Source organism: Falco biarmicus, chromosome 9 (assembly GCF_023638135.1).
Source record: "Falco biarmicus isolate bFalBia1 chromosome 9, bFalBia1.pri, whole genome shotgun sequence".
Classification (NCBI taxonomy): Eukaryota; Metazoa; Chordata; class Aves; order Falconiformes; family Falconidae; genus Falco; species Falco biarmicus.
In genome coordinates, this window is record NC_079296.1 from 41,338,928 (window position 1) to 41,358,346 (window position 19,419).

The window sequence follows — 19,419 nt, forward strand, 5'->3', positions numbered from 1 at the left end:
AGGTTTGCATAAACTACACAAAGACTGAAGTAACACTGAAGAATGCCACTAAGTCATCCAGGAGAAAAAAAAAAAACCCGAAACCAAAACCAAACAAAAACCAGGGGTGTGCCACCAGCTGAAAATGTGAAATTCAAGGATACATATCTCGCCTAAAATTACTAACTCCACAATTTTTTTTTTTCTTCTTAAGACAGGAAGGAGAGGATAGAACATGGATCCCTTGCATCAGAAAACGCTTACTACTAAGGAACAGAAAAATTAAACAAGAAATCACAGTCATTACTCTTCACCACCCAAAGCAAGGACACAAAGCTCTGCGGCAAAAAAATAAGTTGTCCACAAAAGATTCCTAACATTCCTCTTCCATTACAATAATACAGACTTCAAGATGTTCCACAACATGAACTATAGCTTCGTGCAGTGCAAACCAGCTAACAGAAAAAGTACTTTCTTCGTGCAGTTAAAGTGAATTAGCTTTAAAACTAAGCAGAAAGAGAAAAATTGAGGACTTGCTGGCCTAGCTCCTCTGTTGAATGTTTGGAAAGTTCATGTTTCATGAGCCTTTAAGCAGAGGTAAACAGTATCTCAAGGCTTGCAGAAGACTGTACCTGAAGAAAGTTAGTAATACTGGAGTTTTCTTGTAAATGTATCATACTGGAAACTTCCACTTCCAGACAAAAGGTATTTGCATAAGAACTAGCTCTTGAAATCTTAAAGGAGCCCTCATTCAGTAATTTTGTAACACTAAGGCATTGAGAAAGGGTAAGGACGAGTCACCAGGGAGAACTCTAGCAGCAGAGCAGATGCTCAGCTCTGCTGTCACACAGCAGATGCAACGGACACCAGAGAAAACGAGCATTTTAAGTTCAGAAAAATCCTCCCTCAACTGAAAATGTCCACTAAGAGTAAGAAGTGTACAACTACAGTATGCCTACTCCAGAAAAACGGCAAACACAGCTCTACTCACACATGATAAGTATCAAGCAAAGCCTCCTACTATCGACTTTATTAACTGGATCTTCCTAGACTTGCAATTAATCTGTAGGAATTTTCCCAGTTTCTCAGCAAAGACTGGGTGATTTTGTATCAAGTCTATTTTTACAGTTAAAAAACCCAAATTAAGTCCGCATACTCACAGAAATGCAAACCCAAGATTCAGAATAGCATTCCTAATACTGAAATCCAGGTATTCTAAGAAAAAAAAAAACCTTATAAAAAATATGAAATACACACACTTATTTGGCCACATTCTAAAGATAACACCATCAGTACTACTGATTTTTCAGCTCAAGGTACTACAAAAGTATAACCATCAACTCCATGCAATAGCACAAGTACGGCACATCAGATGTGGCTCCAATCTTTGTGCTTCATACAGTTCCACTATATCAGAAAAATAATTTATTCTACTGCCTGTTTTTAAACATCTTCCTTAATGATGTTTTTACCAGTGCTACTTCAACTATTTCAGTTGTCCCTTTAAACCAGAATTTGGCTATTTGGTGGTGGTTGGTTGTTTTTTTTGGCACACTGCTGAATTCTAATTCTATGCATGGCCTCATTGTTTTAAGTTGTATTGAGACTAGTAGATTGTTCTGCAAGGACGAGCATGTAAAAGAACAATTTATGAATTCACATAGACACAGCAAAACTGTCTTGACATAGAGGGAATAACATTGCAATGACCAGAATGAAAGTCAAAAAAGCTCACAAGGTTCTCTGTCTCTGCACATCTCAATCTTCCATTTTGAAAAAAAATATAATAATAATAAAAAAAAAAGATCTCTAGAATTAACAGAGGTGAAACTTTGGATGGTCTACTCCATTTCTAGAGTTCATAAACCATTATTATTAAGGCTGCCAAAAAAAAGTAACACTTCCTGTTTGCATTTTTTTCTTTTATTTTGATTTTGGTTGAATTCAGGTTTCCTGTTATAGCTCAAATGTCTTTAACCATAAAATACTTTTCAGCTCTGTAAGTTGCTACCCTGAAATCATGAGACAGCTTGGCTACTATAAACCCACAACCTTAGCAAAACCAGTTTGCAGAAACAGACATGATTTTTTCTGTAACTTGCTGAAAAATAATCACCAAATTTAAGGTGTCGAACAAATATTTTGTTTTAGAAAAAAACCCACATGGGCTTCTGTTGCCTAAACTGTCACAGTGAAATGCTTACCAGCTCTGTGTCTGCATGAGCCCAATTGGTCACAGATTAGAGAGGTTCCTCCAGAAGAGAAAACTCTTCTTACATTGCTAGAGAAGTAGCATCAGGGAGCTAGTACAAATCCCTAATGTGTTCAGTGTGGATGCTCAGTTAGCTGCCAACCTGCACGTCGCAGTAATTAACCAGATCCTGCCAGAAAGTCAGGTAATGGTCTGTATTTGAGCAAAAGCAACTGGCGACATACTAGTTTGGACCTGTGGTCCATCTGGGGCAGTAACTGCCGTTTACAGAAGAAGATACCAGTCATTAGAGCACATTGAAAGAATCTGAATTAAAAGTTACAAAATAACCCCTAGAAAAGTGTCTTCCTCCTAACAAGCCTCTTCATCTCTTCTTCTGTCCTCAAAAAAAGCCTAAGTACTATCCCTTTAAATTCAATAAAGTTTAAATAATGAACTACTTAAAAAAAAAATGCCTCTGCATTTCTGAACCTGAACTAAAGAGATACAGCCCAAGACCACAATGTTTGAGAAGACTATATTGCTTGGGAATTACAAGAGACCACAATGAAAGATATTTTTTTTTTATTCTGTAATTAGAAGGGAGTATAACATTGTAACATTTGCTGTTGCTAAACTCCTTTGCAGGATATAAAATTACTTAGACATTGTTCAGAATGCATTCTTATTCCTTTGATTATTAAAATAATGTAAGAAAGTATAAATTATAAGATGTTAAGTACTAAGGACTCTAAAGTGTTTCAGAATAAGAACCTCTAAGTTTACCATTACCATCACACTATCAGCTAAAATTGACCTACCTTAAATACGTGTATTCCCTAAATTACCTTGCAAATTATTTAAAAATATTAAGATGATCAGTAAAACAGCACCACCTTACAAAGTGAATACTCACCTGTAGACAAAGCTATGATCTTTAAATCTCTAGCACTATCTAGATGATTACAAAATTTATTTTATGGTTGTTGCCTTTCTCTTTAGAGTAGAATGATGCAAACCAATGATGACTGATGCATAACCAGCAGTTCTACATCATGGTTCTCCTGTTTAAATCTTTCAATATGGAAGTCCATGTGCACTGAGGCATCTGAATTTGCTTTACTGCTGCGAGCAGAAAATGCACTAGTCCCAACTGTCTTACCACTGCCTCCATTCCAGTAAAAGCAGATCTGATCAGCTGGAGCAGCTCTCTTCCGACATATGCACTAGACCACCCTAACTCAACACATCCCATGGAAAGAAGACAAGCCTGGGTGGGTAAGTAGGAAAGTATTTACACCAAAGCCTACACTGAAATATAGGTGTTCACCAAAGCTGCACTCCCTCTGAAAGGGCAGGCTGGAGCAGGGGAAGAAAGCTGAACGCTGAACGTTCATTTGGCAGCCCGGTGAGCTCCCAGCTCCCCGTGCCTGCCCTCAGCCTGCACTTCACTAGCATGAAGTAGCAACAGCCCCGCGTCTGTGCGCCAGCTGCGAAAATGCCGAATGTGCTCCGATTGATCTCAATTCATCACACTACTGGAAGAAGGCAGAACAAAGCCGGTGAGTGGTTTCTCCTCCTCTCCTCTCATAAAACAATACAAACAGAGAGAGAGGAAGAGAAGCTGAACAGAAGCGCCAAGAGCAGATCCTCTCGGAACAGCATGTCTGGCTGCCGCACGACGTACAGGGAGCTCTCTCCTGTGCGCATCCAAAGCTACTGGACTTTTATAATCCTCTTAGTCACGTCTCTATTTGCCTCTCGGGTCCCAAGACTTCCCACTACAAAAATATTTCCTATGTGTCTGAAAAACTTGGCATTTACACTCTTCTACTGAAACTCCGGTCTGGCTAACCTGCATGGGCAGCTATGTAAATCTTTCCTTTAACTCTGCCACTCGCTTCTCCCACGCTTTACTCTGTCAAGCGGCATGCTCCCACTAGACTCAAGCCAGTGCTCTGCTTGGAGAATGAACACTCCTTTAACTTGTGCAATGTAGAAAGAAGGTAGCAGGAAAGAGAGACACCAAAAGCAACCTAAGTCAGTGGGGAGCTGCAGCATGAAGCTGACAGCACGTAACCCTTTAACACATATTAATTTAAAACCAGTCTCAAACTCTCTGCTGGCTATTTAAGCTGGAGTAGAAAGCAGTGCCAACACAAAATCTGTAGTGATACAGGAGACCCACCCAATTAAAAGATTCTTACAAATATGCATTTGATATCCTTAAGGGGAAAAAAGTACTACATTTAATATTTTATATTTGCTATGAATTATATTCTTAATTCAAAACACTAACAATTTAAAAATAACTTAGATACAATTGATCTGTAATCAAAGTTTGCATCTTTCAGGTGGTAAATCACCTAAAATTATACTTAACATCCAACAGAATACAATCTTCCAGCACTCACTTCTCCCAAACATTTACAGGAACACAGAATATGAAGTTTTGTAAACGATTAAATATAAACAAAACTTTAAAATAAGCTGATCCTACTTTTTTCATGGCATAAATGATTCCTTGTGTTTCAAACACTGGAATGACTTTTTTATTTCTGCCAAATCTCTGAACAATCTAAAGATGTCACTGAAGACCACTTAGAGTAAAAAACCTGACTGCTGCTAAGCAACCCAGAAAACACTCTTACATGTTCAATTGTTTAGTGCATTAAAAAATTTCACACATATTGAGAATCCATGTACTCTGGACTCTAATGACAGTAATGTCTTCCACACAGAGGAAGAAAAGAAAATTCTGCAGGATATGTTCGTATTTCAAGAAGAAATTGCTTATAAAGGACGAAAGAATTGATCAAATTTATTCGCTGTTTCTGCACATGGAATAGATTAGAAACAGATTCTCCCTTATCCGCTATTTTACACACACTCCAGAAGTAAATTTACTAAGGAAAACCAGCACTTATGGTTTTTTTACTAAAAAAAAAGTGCACCAAGATTCCTTTTCACTATATAAAACAGTATTTTAAAAAAATGTATTCCATATCCAGACTCCTTAAATCAATGCTATTTTAACTGCTCTAAGTGCATATAAACAAAGGACATTTAATATTTCACCATTCCATAGAACTTCTCACCCATGGCTGCACATTCACAAAAAGTAAGACCAAGCCTTATATTCTTTGAAGTAGATCACAGTGAAATTAAGTATTTCAATATTACAGGAAGAACAACACGCATATCTAGCCTTCATTTGAATTACACAAAATTCATATACACATTTGTTACTTTAATATATGTATCACACAGAGATACCATTTTAAACACAGATTTTTTTTTTCCCCCTCCATCAAGCAATTAACTTTACACTGTGCTACAAAAGCCACGATGAGTGAAATGTTCTGCATAGGAGCTACTTTACAACAGAGCTTCTGGTTTAATTATTCTGCAAACAGTTCACTGAATCCCTGTTTATATTCCCTCAAGCAATTCAATCATCTTACTATAAAGGTCATGGGGAATATATTCAGAAGACATCAATCTGCTAAAGCTTTTTTGAACATAAACATGCTTCATGGCATCACTTAATTGACCTAATATTTATTTTGGAATTATGTATTTCATTTTTTACATTTCTCAAGATGCTTAGTCTTAAGTTACTGATCTCGTATATTCAACTGCCATAAATTTATTGCAGGCACAGTCTGAACAGAACAGAGCCAATAAAAATAGATATAATCTAAGCCTTCCATTCACATAAAGTTATTGGCAATAGGGAAAAAGGCAAATTTAAAGGTTAGTTAAACCACTAATTCACAGTGGCAATACAAATTCCTAAAGCTAGACTTTACTTAAAATTGAAGAGTATCACCCACCTGTAAGTAGAATTTTAAAATATTTTTCTAAACAAAAAAGGAAGTGGTGAAAATATTTTAAACTCCAGAATATCTGGTAACCTCACTATGAAACTTCAGAATATTCAATACAATTACAAATTTTAAAACTTGCTATATAAAGTTACTAATAGCACCAGCAGATCAAAGAGACTGATTGTGTTATGCATATACTGGATTTAAGAGGAAGTCATACATTCTCAAAAGGACTGAAATGACACTTTTTAAAAACAGGATAAATCATTAGTATTACCAATTTATACCTCCAAGTATCTTAATAACATTGTTTCTTTCAGGACAGACGTACTTGGCTTAATGCCAGTTTTCAGATGTGTTTATACTATAAACTGCTTAGCTGAACTTCATTAAAAAAATACTGCAAGTTTTCTTCATGAGGAAATATAACATAATTCCTTTCCAAGAATGCCCCTGATCTGGCCTGTTCCATAAGCAGCAAAATGGCATTTTGGTTTTGTTCTGCTAGTCATCTCATTGCTAGTTTGAGCAATGAATCTAGTTTTTACAGATACGTCATACCAAGTAAGTAGAAAAATATGCCAGTCCAACCTTTTTTTAATATCCACACTCAAATTATATATTTTACTTGAATGATCTAGAATGAAGTTTCATTTTTTCTTTGGCAGTAATTCCTATTTATAATTTTGGATTTCAAAAGCTCTATAATATTTTAGCAACTAGAGCAAAAACAACCTGTTGTGTGGTAACTGACAAATAGGAGTTATCTTTGCAAGTTAAAAAGCTTTAAAGAAGGACTGAAAGACCTAAAAAAAATTTGCCTTCCCATAGCTTCTCAAATAAAACATTGGGCAGACACACACATACACACACACAAAAAAAAAAAAAAAAAAATCAGAAAAACCTTTCCCTGGGACATAGGGGGAAAAAGTACCTATAAAAGCCACTGTATGACAAAGAAATTTTCTTCAGCATCTACATGCTGCAAGGCTCAATAACCATATGAGCACAAAGATTGCTGCTTATTTGTTTCCTCGAAAAAAATTCTTACAGACCTAATTTATATCACATAGTTTTAGCAGAAATTGGAACCAAGATTCCGCAAAGCCTCCCAAGGCCCGGCCTGCACAGAAGTTGAGCAAGTGGAAAATGGACAGCTCATAGTTCACTTGCATCTACACATTCCCAATGGGCAAAAAGCCGAAAAAGGAATGGGGCATCACTATTTTTTTAAATTTGTATTTTAGAAAAAGATTCACCACACAACTTCATCAAGGTTTTTTTCCCCCTACACAAGGAGTATTTTCCACAAGGTTTACTGCAATCCTTACACACCAGGCAAGTACTGGAACTGCAAGGGAACAGAGGATTTGAGGCTGCATTGCAGCTGGTACCACACTGACCAGCTTCCTACCACTGGGAAAAGACTCAACAGTCAGTCAGACTGGGCAAAGAAAAGCAATTTAATCAAGCTCTTAGGGCAGATCAGTGGAGGATACTGCTCCTAGTCCAGTAACATTTCTATCAGGCTGCATTTGTACCTCTCTAGAGATGGTGTAACAGCTAAAACATTTAACTACATATACACATATAGTTCACAACTGGTAAGTGATACCTATCAAAAAATCTTCAGCTAATCGCAGATTGTGTGTGTCCTGGCAAGTGACCACAGTAATAGTCCTTAGCCTCTAATAAAATGGGTCAAAATCTGACCTTTAAAGTTTTAGAGAATATCCACCTGGGCAGATTTAAAAAAAAACCCAAGCATAAAAAAATATAGCTTTATTCCACAGCATTTATAAAACTTTTGATCTCAAGATTCCAAATTCAAAAGCCACAGCTGCTGGCAGCTGGCCATTTGGGAGGTAGTCAGAATAACTGGAAATCTCGTGCCTTTTAAACGCAATGTCTATTGTTGTCTGTCTTTCTCTTCACCAGTGATACATTTCTAAACATTTTAAAAAAAACCCTTCACCCTTGAAAAAAAAAGAAACTAAAGAACAAATTATCTCCTATTTGTTCTCTCCTATGTACAAAAAAGAGACTTCCAGGAAGGCTATGTTGAGCAACAAGTTTTTCTGTAGCTTACACAGCAGAATCCAAGTGATAGAGATAACACAACTGTGCTCCAATCTAAGCTGCATTAGGAAGTTCTGTTTTCACAACTTGCTAGCATGCCACCAGTAAGAACATAAAGCTCAGCAGGACATAATGTAAGCCATTGCATGTAGTCCATGAACTACACCACTTGAACCAGTGAGGCGACTCCAACCCACAGCCAGCTCCCACTGCTTGGCCACCGAACCTCCAGTTGGTTTATCCAGTTCCTGTAAGTGAATCCTGTTGCCTCAGCTTAAGCTCAAGCAGTTAAGAAGCACACACAAGCTAACTTAATCTTTGTCTGAAAATAATTTTAAAAGCTGTTGGAAGGCAGCAAAGCAGCAGCGCTCAGTGCATTGCTACAAGAGACCTGCGTCCCAATTCACCCAGCCAGGCTGCAGGTCCCCTTCCAGCCAGGGACCCTCCAGTCATGCTGCCACAGGCCAGAGCATCCCTGGCAAGACTGTGATCTGCAGCCAAACTCAGCGCCCATACACCCCCCATGTGGGCAGGATCAGGCTACAGGAAGGTGTCTACGTAGACCTGCCCTGGCAGCCACCCCCTGTCCCAGCTGCCATCCTCCCGGAGGCTGCGGGGGCTTAGGTACCAGCACCCTCCCCAGGCACAGGTTGCAGCTGAGCCTGTATTAGCCATACCCAGCCCTTGCATACAACAGACCTAGGGTATGTACTTAACTACCGTGCGCACGCACACTGCTGCCAGCCACACAGCGGGGTCACCACACCTCATCTCACATACTGAACCTGTGACTGCATCATTCAGGTTGGTGCAAATCAAACACACTGGGCACCGCTACTTGTTCTCAGTTCTGCTTACTTAAAGCCTGGCTACACCAACACCTACCACAGACCACCCAAAAAACTATCATTTTTTTGTCAATAAATAAAAATCTAAGGAAATAAGACAGGAGGATACAGTATTGGCACAAGAGAAGATCAAAATAAAGAAGGATCAGAATAAAAATAAGAAGTGTGCATAAGGAGGAAGAGGTAAGATGCCCCAACATTCTGATCTTCACTGTTCATTGTGAAACAACAGTTCACAGGCAGAGGCCAGTGGTCAACAACTGGCCTGTGAAACAGCATCATATACATGGATTTTTTGGGGAAACACTCTCAAATGGTAAACGCTGACTTGCAACATAATTACCTTGTATTTAGGAGACACCATGAATTAAAGCGGTGTCTAACGAACAGCAGTAACCACAACAAACAAATAGAATAAGATTAAGAATTTAAGAAGTATTAGTGATTTTCTACCTGTTCAAGAGAACCACAGCTTCAAAACGCCAACACCAACCTAAGTAACTTTTGACTGCTCCATCAGTATTGTAAGTTTCACTGACATGACACTAAAAAGCACCAATACCCAAGCATAAGAAACACAAAATTTTAAAAAAAGAAGTCCTACTAGGATTTTTAAAGGTGGGATGTACAGACCATTTTTTCCACAGCAGATGTTTCTCACTGTCCTGGGGAAGGCAAATTGACCCCTATACTCAGTCACAATTTTATCAGCTCTGAAGTAAAGGCTGCAAAGTACCATTTTTAATACTGTTATTTGATAAAGCATTTATTTAAAAACATGTATTTATAGTCTTATTCAATACATAACACTAATAAATATTAACCTCTAACATGACTGTCAAATATTAGATTTAGTATTGTAGCTCAACAATTGAAAATGTGAAATCAATGTTCAGCTTTGTAGTTAAGAATCTTTTGATTCCTTTGCTTTCCGAAATTCACTATCTCACTTCAGCACTGAACACTGAAACACTAACCAAAATCCCCAGATTTTACGGTTTGTTTCCTTTTCAGATAAAGGAGAAAAGTCATAAAATGAAATTTTGCCTCTTGTTCTGTCATTAGGCACCACTGAGAAGAGTCTGGCTCCATCTGCTTATACCCCAACACAATTACACAAAATTAGTAAGGTCTTCCCTGTGACTTATCAAGATCAAAGATAAACAGTCCCAGATGTCTCAGTCCCTCCTCCTATGTCAGATACTCCAGTCCCCCAACAGCTTTGTGACCCTTTGCCAGGCTTGTTCCAGCACACCCATGTCTTCCTTGTACTGGCAAACACAGGTCTGGACACAGGACTCCTGATGTGTCTCCCCAGGGCTGAGTAGCAAAGAAGGAAGGATGCCACCCTCAACCCACTGGTAACATTCTTTCCGATGCAGCCCAGAATGCTGTTGGGCTTTTTTGTCACAACACTACACTGCAGGCTTGCTTATGATCAGCTTGCGCATCGAGACCTCCAGGTCCTTTTCTGGGACACTGCCCTCCAGCCTGTCACGCCCAAACCTGTGATAGTATATGGGGTAATTCCTCCCCTGGTGCAGAAACTCACATTTACTTTTGTTGACTTTCATGACATTCTGGCCAGCCCATTTTTCCAGTCTGTCGAGGTCCCTCTAAATAGCTGCCCTCCATCTTCACATCCCTGACCAGTTTTTCCTTGCTTGCAAGTACAAGGTCCAGCAGAGAACTTCCTGTTGTCACCTCCCTGACCACCTACATTTGGAACTTGTCATGAATGCACTCCAGAAGCCTGCCACGTTGCTTGTGCCCTGCTGTGCAGCTCCTCCAGCAGAGAATAGCATGGTTAAAGTCCTCCATGGGGATGGAGGCTTGCAAACATGAGGCTTCTGCAAGTCATCTCAAGGCCTCAGATGATGGACTGAGCAGACATGCTTATCACCCCCCAGGTTCAGTCTATCCAGTAATCATGACCCACTCTCAACTGGCTCATCACCTGCTCCAAGGCAGAGCTCCATGCAAGCCCACCACTCTCTCACATAAAAGGGCAACACCTTCTCCTCGGCATCCAAGCCTGTCCATCCTAAAGACCCTGTATCCAGTCACTGAAAGACTCCAGTCCCAAGAGCTATTCCCACCACACCTCTCCAACCTCAATGAGACCATAGCTCTGCAACTGCATGCAGACCTCCAGTCCCATTTGTCCAACATCCGTGCTGCCTGCATTAGCATCAGGCATTTCAGTGAGATATGTGCTTCATGTGGATTTCCCAGAGAAAGCATGATGACTTCTCTAAGTGTCCTGCAGGCACGTGCCTGTTGCATGCCTTTCTGATTTCTGTGCCTTGGTCTCTACTGCACTAGAGCTACAGAGCCAGGATAATGACTAGGACAAACCAGTGTTGCTACATACCCATCAACCTCTTTTCAGGAAATCTGTTTTGCAGCAGAAAAGTTAAACACAGTTATGCTACTAGGCAAATGACTTACCCATTCAGACACCTAGCATAATCTCTGTTCTGTATTTGTTTTCAACCCCCAATCTATCACACCCACCTTTTTTTGCATAGACATCAAGAGTTTTTCCCCCCAGTATCCAAAACCTACACTTTTACATTAAATGAGAGAACCTGTTGAATACCCAGATTCCTTAGACTCCATTAGCTGGAGAGCAGCAGCAGAGATACAGCCTTGTGTTTTCCGTGAGGATCACAGCGACTCCAATAGCTCCACACATACAGTGACCTGGCAGAGGCTTGCTATCACTCATGAGCGTTCCTTCACATCAATGAACCTTTAACAGGAAATAATTTTTTTTGAAAGTTATGTACTCCTATTCCAGTAAAGAGGATATCACTGTAGACATCTTCACATAAATCAGCTATAAAAGTCATCGAAACATGAAGAGTTACATTGCCCATGCAATACAGTCATACTGATCTGAACCAGAGACAAGAAAGCCTAGGCCTAAACAAAAATAGATACTGAACAAAAGCTGCAGATATGTTTCAAGGAAGGCTTTTAGTTGCTTAAGTCTTTTTTTTTTTAAAATTACCACCAATTAACAGGTAGCAACTTAAAGAATAAATCCTTAAATCAAGTATACTCATTCCTTCAGCTACAAAAAGTACACACAAAATGAGTTATCTGAACTTCAATTCACATGTAGTCATATTAGTTTTTACGCTTAAAGCCACTGAGTCTTCACAGTAAGGGATATCACTGTAAAAAAAAATTAAAAAGCTATTCATTCTTCAACACAGAGGGCTGAAATTAAAAAAAAACTAGCATGTTTCATTGTTTGACAGGCATAAAGCCAAGAGCCTGAAATAAGTACTCAAAATAGGACGTATTTTCCAATGGAGGTAAAGATTACAATATAACCAAGAGGAATGTGCAAGCCAGCAATACTTAACTTAGCAGTTCATGCCAAACCATGATAGTCCGTTGTACTACTTAAAAAACACTGAAACTTGAGAAAGTGGTATTATTACAATTGTTAACAGTGGAATGCAAGACCATTTTTAAACTAAAAGTCACACAAATTCATTTAATATATTTATTTTTGTAGAAATAGACTATTCAGCACTTTAGGGAATTGAAAACCTGAAAAAGAACTTTTTTTTTCTTTTTTTTTTTTCTACTATTTGCAAGTTAAATACCAAATGTATATGCTATTAGAAAGGCTCCAGTTTCCACAACTATGTCCTTGCCCAGGTTATGCTGATACATTGCAAGGAACAACAACAACAAAAAAACCAAAATAAAAAACCACCAACAGAAATCTCAATTCAGAAAAAAAAACCACCACACTTTCTTCCTCTAGGAAGCTGTTTAGGACCTACTAAAATAAAGAATTGAGAAGATACTTCAGTAAGAATCTGGTCAAAGAAAAAGACATACTTCACATCTCTTAAAGTTCCAACAGGGACACAGGGAACTTTAAACAGCAGTATAAATCAAGAGCACTAAGTATTCTTAACTTCAGTTGCAAGAAAGGTAAATTATTCAAAGGATCACACAACATTTAGTTTAATTATACAGATTCCTGCCACCATCACACTCTCAAAAAAAAAAAGTAAAATTCCAGAAGAGAATTAGTAATTCCTGCTTAGCCATTTAAACATAAAAAACCCCAACATAAATTTAACATGGAGTTTGCTATCACCACACAGAAACCATCAGTCAGGACCATTCCATTTAAATTATGATTGCCTATTAAGCAGCTAACTCACTGAAAATCTTTCAATTCATGTTTTCAGGGGCTAGTCTTTAACAAAACTATAGTTCATAGCAATGTCGCAGCAGAGGCCCAGGTTCCCTAGAACATCTGAACATCTCCATCTTCTTTAATATATTCAAATACAAGCATTTTTCTTCCCCTCAAACTCTGCTTGTCACACTTACCAATTTATTCTCTGTAGTTAAAACTACTAGAAGTCTAAGAAAAGTAGAAAAGTATTAAAAGTACTTTCCCACATAGTTATGCATTAAGTAGGGAAAATATACATGTTTAAATACAGTGAGTTTCACCTGATGGATCAGCAAACAAAATAAATTGGTTATCATCCAAGCATCAGAACTAGGCACTGCACAAGTACAGTCCTAGGATCAGGCAATGGCTTTAAAAGGTGACCTCCACGCAAAGGAATTAACAAATTTCAGTAGATTTACACTAAACTTTGACCTAGATTAGATTGTGGAAAAAATTGTCTCTAACTACTTAGGTCACTTCGCTCTAAGAAAAGCATGGCTTCTTCTGGTGAAAGACTACTAGTTGAGCATTTTCCTAACTCCCCATGACATGCAAAGAGCACCAAAGCAGAGGGACCAGGACAGGGAAGAGTTCACCTGCTGCGATGGCAGGAGGGAGAGCCACACAAAGGCACTCAAATGAGCTGCTTGTACTGACTTCATACTAAATTTCAGTTGCAGTACTATTATCCTTACTGGCTGAAAAAATAATAAATGATCCTTTATTATTTTTAGAAATCAGGTCTACATTACATAAATTAAGATTGACATGCCTCCTATAATTCTGACCTACCCCAGTTAGCGATTATTTTTAGTTACTAATGACAGTCAGTACTAGATCAGCACAGAGTACTACTATTCTCCAAGATTCCTACTCAGTATCAACACAACCTTCACTGTAAGATGAGGTCAACAGCAAACAGCGTGCTCATGGTGATGAGTACTCTTCGGAGTTTCCTGGGTATGTAGGTCTGTGCTTTTCTTAATGTGTTTGTTTATCAATAGTCAAGTAAATGCTGAATTTTCATGAGAAAATACCAAACCACAACACAACACCCCCTCCACACATTACCCACAAAGTTTCAGATCCCATAGTTAAAATGATCCCAAAGAGTCCTCAAACTGGAAGATGATGTGTAAAACCAACCAAATAAGAACAGAGACAACAGGCAAGCTGTTGTTTTTTTAAAGAAAGAGCCATATAGAATATGGTGCACACACCACTTCTGCCGTTAGATTCTTACTAAAAAACAGCATGAATTTGCTTTTTTACCAGAATACTGTTGTGTGACATTATAAAGTTATTATAAAGTTATGAAGTGTTTAAACATGTGTTGTACATATATCCCATCAAAACCCCCAATGTACGTTTAAAAGCATGACATAGAAAAAAGCTTATTTGAAATGCAAGCCTGGTATAACGCTTTGTAGCCAAGAATAAGACATACATGCAAGAGAAAAAGTTGCCTTTTTTGTTTCTTTGGTTGGTTTGTTTTCTTCTTTTAAGTTCATGGGCTATTTGTCTAATTCGATTGATTGCTGTGACATTATCTGTTAATTATACTTTTTTGACAGCTTTTCTAAGTTTAGTGGTTTGCATTTTTAAATAATATTCAGCTGCTATGGTAACAGGCAGTCAAACATGCACTAAGTCATTCATTCCACAGTATTAAGTCACCTGAGCATACACCAGAATTTTGTGCAGAGTAGCTATAATTAATAGGGCTACTATGAAATATCATCTTCTGTTGCTGCTGAAAAGAATAGCTCATCCATTCTAATCAAACTTGCTTCCTGGGGGGGGGGGAAAAGCTTATTCTCAAGATATTTGTTTACCAATAAACTCTGATGAAGACATGATGAAGATATCTCAGGCTTTATGGTGGAATGTAAGCTTTGTTTCTGGAACATTATTCCATTCATCTATGAGCAAGTAATAAAGGAGTCATACAAAGGAGTTGGACATAACAAGAAAAAACTATTCTTATGTTTAGGATTTTTACCACAGCATTTTGCATTTTCTGATATTCCAAACATAAGAGCTCTTAGAGAAGCTCCCTCTACCTTTCATTTCACATACTTATCTTAAGGCTATTCAGAACCACACTCCGAAACACCAAAAATATTAAACCAATTATTTCAAAGTTGGGGGGTGGGGGGGGATGTACCAGAAGCACCCTCAAATCTATCAAGATTTTCTGATACCTCAGTTAACATTTGGTTTCTGCTTCAAATACAACTGGTAGCAAATTAGCCACCTGAACATTTCTGAAAGAGCTACCCGGTATCTCACTACGGCACTTACTCCAGTTGTGGATTTTCTATCTGACAACTGTATCCCAGTTGTGCCCAGGAGCTATACAGTCTGCTATGCCCAGGTGAGTCTCACCGAAGCCTGCGTTACCCCTCAAGAAACTATCCACGCAATATTAAGTGCGGGAAAGATGAAAACAGCCATGGCAGAAACAGAAAATTCAGCAACGCAATCACCAAATGTGACAGAAGGACCAAGAAAAACACTGAGCTTCTTCATACTCTTTCTAGCCCTGATTGTTTTTTACATTTCATCATTAATACAGTAAACAACAGATGTTAACTAGCAAAAAAATAAGGGATTCCACAAGCAAAAATGAGAACATTTCCTGACAGGTTTCTTCAACAGATGCGGTTTCAAGCTTGGCTTTAAAGATGACTGAACTAAAGATGACATATTCCCACTTTCCCATAAAATAAGAAAGCTATCGTGAACAGTGGAAGAAATCACAAGTTTTTAAAGTCATTTTAAGACCTTTCACAAGCATAAACATGCTGTCTAGCTGCTGGTAAAAGCAAAAGAGCTTTTAAGCATTTAATACGAACAAAAAGCTGTACTTACACCAGCCCGAGTTAAAAAAAAAAAAAAGAAAAAAAAAGAAAAAATCCAGCTAACTTTTGGAAATCAGAAATCTGGTCATCACCACTTAAGACTACAGAGGTGTTTCCCCTCCACGATGCAATTTCTGCATATTTTAAGATCTTCCAGTGAAGGATCTGGTATTAGAAACTGTACGAATCATGACCCTATGAACTGCCTAAAAAAAGTTAGTTTCTGGAGATGGCACACTGCTTCCTTTCCATTGTTCCTTTCCTTCTAGGGGGAGTAAAAGTTTCCACTCCCAACAGATGGCCACAAAAAAAAAAAAAGGGGGGGGGGGGAGATGGGGAAGTTGTTAAAACAAATTCAACTTTGGCTTGTAATTAGCAGTATGATTGACACTGAATTTCTGGGTGCCAGTTACAGATCTGGCTTCACGATGCTCTTTGTGACACCCTGACAGAGCTATTTGGTGCCTGAGGTATTCTACAAGGAAAGAACAAGTAAAGCCTATCTTGTAGGAATTCAAGAGGCAAGATAAAAACTTGTAAAGTACGTAAAAGAAACTGAATGAAAGTGACAATGTTTAACAAAAAGTTCAGTTTTCTGACAGAAAGAGCTATTATGTGTGCCTCACACTTCCCAATAAGCAGTTTTTCATTACCAATAATCCAAAAAAATTATGTTTTCACGCAAAATCGATTATTGACAAGTCCAACACACCCTTTTTGTGAAGAAAAGTACATCTGATGCAAAAACTCTTCAAACCATCACCTAAACCATGTGTATTCTAGACCAGACATACAACAACTTCTCATCAAAAAGGCGGCAGCACTCTGTTTGCATTTACTCACTGTACTCTATCAACCACAACTTTTTACTACACTCTTATGATAGTAAGAAAAAAAAATAAATGGAACAAACAAAAAACCTCTCACATTTTGACACTGGCTACTACTGGATGACACAACCTATACAGTATATGGATTCTGCTTAGGAGCGTCTTTTACCTTCACATGCTTACTACCTCAGGCAGTAGAAGGAAGGACTGTGTGTGGGATGAGATAATGGAAATTTATTTTGCTACTAGAGGAAAATGTTAAGGCAATCTTCAATCTTCTCAGTACTTTAACTTTTGACCCTTCTTCCTGTAACTTCATACGCAAGAACACTTTTTTCTTTTCAATATCCATGGGGGTTTTTTGGTTTTAAGACACCTTCGATGAGCAAATCTTTATTAATAGTTGTTGCCGCTTATGAGACTTCTGTATTTCAGAATTCCTTTCTCTTTACTGCATTACATAATGAGATTTTTCTACTAGTGCTAAAGTATTAACTGATTAAAGATTAACTCACCCCCAGGAGAGAGAATCTCAATTAAAAAAATTCCAATCATTGTAGTCACCAAGTCAAACCGCAGCTCTTCGGGGACCAACCCCACTCACCGGCTCCCGTTCCCCTGCTCGCTCCCGCAGCCTGCCATGGCTGGCAGAGGCAGGTGCCCTGCAGGGCAGGGTCAGGCAACCAGCACCCCCGGCTCCCAGCAAGTCAATGAAATGCCTTCCAGGTGACACGCCACACCAACAACAGTGAAATATTTATCAGGGGGTTGTTTTGAAAACGTACATGAAATACACCGTGTTAAGTGTAACATGAAGTGTTTACAAAACAGTAGTCCCCGAGGAAGGAGGACCTTCCTGAAACTATCTTTCCTTGTTGATCCAAACACAGCCTGAGATTTGACAACACAAGTCCTGAAACTGACCTCCGTTCTCATGGGCTCTTCAGCAGCACAAAACACCCCAGGGGCAGCACCCCACTCAGCAACAGCCCCAGCCGGCTCCCGTCTATTTATCTGCTCTTCAGCAACAACAGCAACTGCTACTCCTATATATTTTGTCAGAAGCTGCCTACGTAACTTCCACGGAGAGTCAGATAATTCAAAACATATTGGGACAAAATATGTAGTCTCAAGGAAAGGGGGGGGGGGGGGGGGGGGGGGGGAGAAGAAGAAAACAGAGCCAAAGGCTGAGCAAGTCTCAGGGCAGCGGCTGCCGGTGTCAGCTCTCCCGCAGCCAGCCCCGCTCCTCCGGCCGGGACGCCCAGCTCCAGAGGCTCCCTGCCCGGTACGCCGCGGCCCCGGCTGTTCCTCGAAAGCCGAGAGCCTCAGCCGCCCTGCCAGAGCGCGGATATTATGCTTTTAAAGAGGGATTTCTGAGGCACCTTGACCTTCAAAGCCGCAGCCTGGCTGCGCGCTGGCTGCCGCTGCGAGACGAGCCCTGGCGGGGCTGGGCACCGGCACCACCCGCCACGCCGGGGCCGGACCGGCTCCAAGCGACGTCTGACGCCTCGGGGGTGCCCTGTCACACGCCCCCGGCCGCCACGCGCGGCTCCGCTGCGGGGAGAGGGAAACACGCAGCCTCCCCCCCTACCCCGCCCCGAGCAGCGCCGGCCCGGGAGGCCACGGCAGCGCCCGGCAGCCCGGGACCGGCCCGCGGGGCTCCCACCCACCCAGGGCCGCGGCCAGCGCCCGGCCGGCCAGCGGCCACCCCTCTGCGGCGCCGGAGGGGCTGACAGGCGGCTCCCCGGCCCGCCGGGGAAGGGGAGAGGCAAGGCACGGCGGGCCGGGGACCCGGCCCCTTCCCCTCCCGGGCCGCCACCGCCCCGCGCCCCCCGGGGACCGCAGCCGCCGCTCCCCGCCCTCACCTTGGAGCATGGCCTCCAGTTTCTTCCTGTCCACCCGGAATCGCTCTTCACCCCACTCGGGGCTGTGCAGGGGCCGCGGCGGACCGGCCGAGTCCTCCTCGGAGCCGGGCACGGGGGAGTCGGTGCTGCGCTCGCTGTTGGAGCCCGGGTCGGAGAGCGGCTGCTGCAGGTACCCGCTCAGCGGGTCGCACTGAGCCGCCATGCCGCTGCCGGGCGGCCCCCGCCGCCGCTCCGAGCCCCACTCGGCCGCCTCCCCGCGGGACGCTATCTGCCCCCACAGCCGCCCCCCCGGCTCATCCCAGCCGCCGCCTGCCAGAGTCCCGGCCCCGGCGCCGCCGCCTGCGCCCGCCTCTGCCTCCGGCTCCCCGCCGAGTGTGCGCGTCCCCGGGCCGGCGGCGGCGTCCACGGCTCGGCGGCGCCCCCAGCCCGCCCGCAGCCCGCACAGCATCTCCGCCTCCATTGGGCCGCCGCCGGCCCGCCGGGGAGGGGCCGGGGATATCCCCGGCCGCGGCCCGGGAGGAGGGGGCACGGCGCGGCGCGGCGGGAGGAGAGAGGGGAGGGGGACGGGGAGGGGGAGGGGAGATGCCGCCCACAAACGCACCGCCTCCGCCTCAGGGCCGGCCCCGGCCGGGTCCCTGTCAGCGGGGCTCAGGGGCAGCCGCCGCCGCCCAGCCCGGCCCGGCGGGCGCTCCCCGCTCGGGGCAGGCCCCGCCGTGA

At 41.6% G+C, this 19,419-nt stretch overlaps 1 protein-coding gene across 1 annotated transcript in view; it reads right to left on the reverse strand.

The window, feature by feature from the left end:
- BICC1 (BicC family RNA binding protein 1) overlaps positions 1 to 19,110 on the reverse strand; it is a 109,876-nt gene extending 90,766 nt beyond the window's left edge. Inside the window, exon 1 of the mRNA XM_056352434.1 lies at positions 18,703 to 19,110. Coding sequence (XP_056208409.1) covers positions 18,703 to 18,904 — 202 coding nt within the window. The 5' untranslated portion in view covers positions 18,905 to 19,110. The remainder of the gene's footprint in view (positions 1 to 18,702) is intronic.
- Between the last annotated feature and the right edge of the window lie 309 nt (positions 19,111 to 19,419).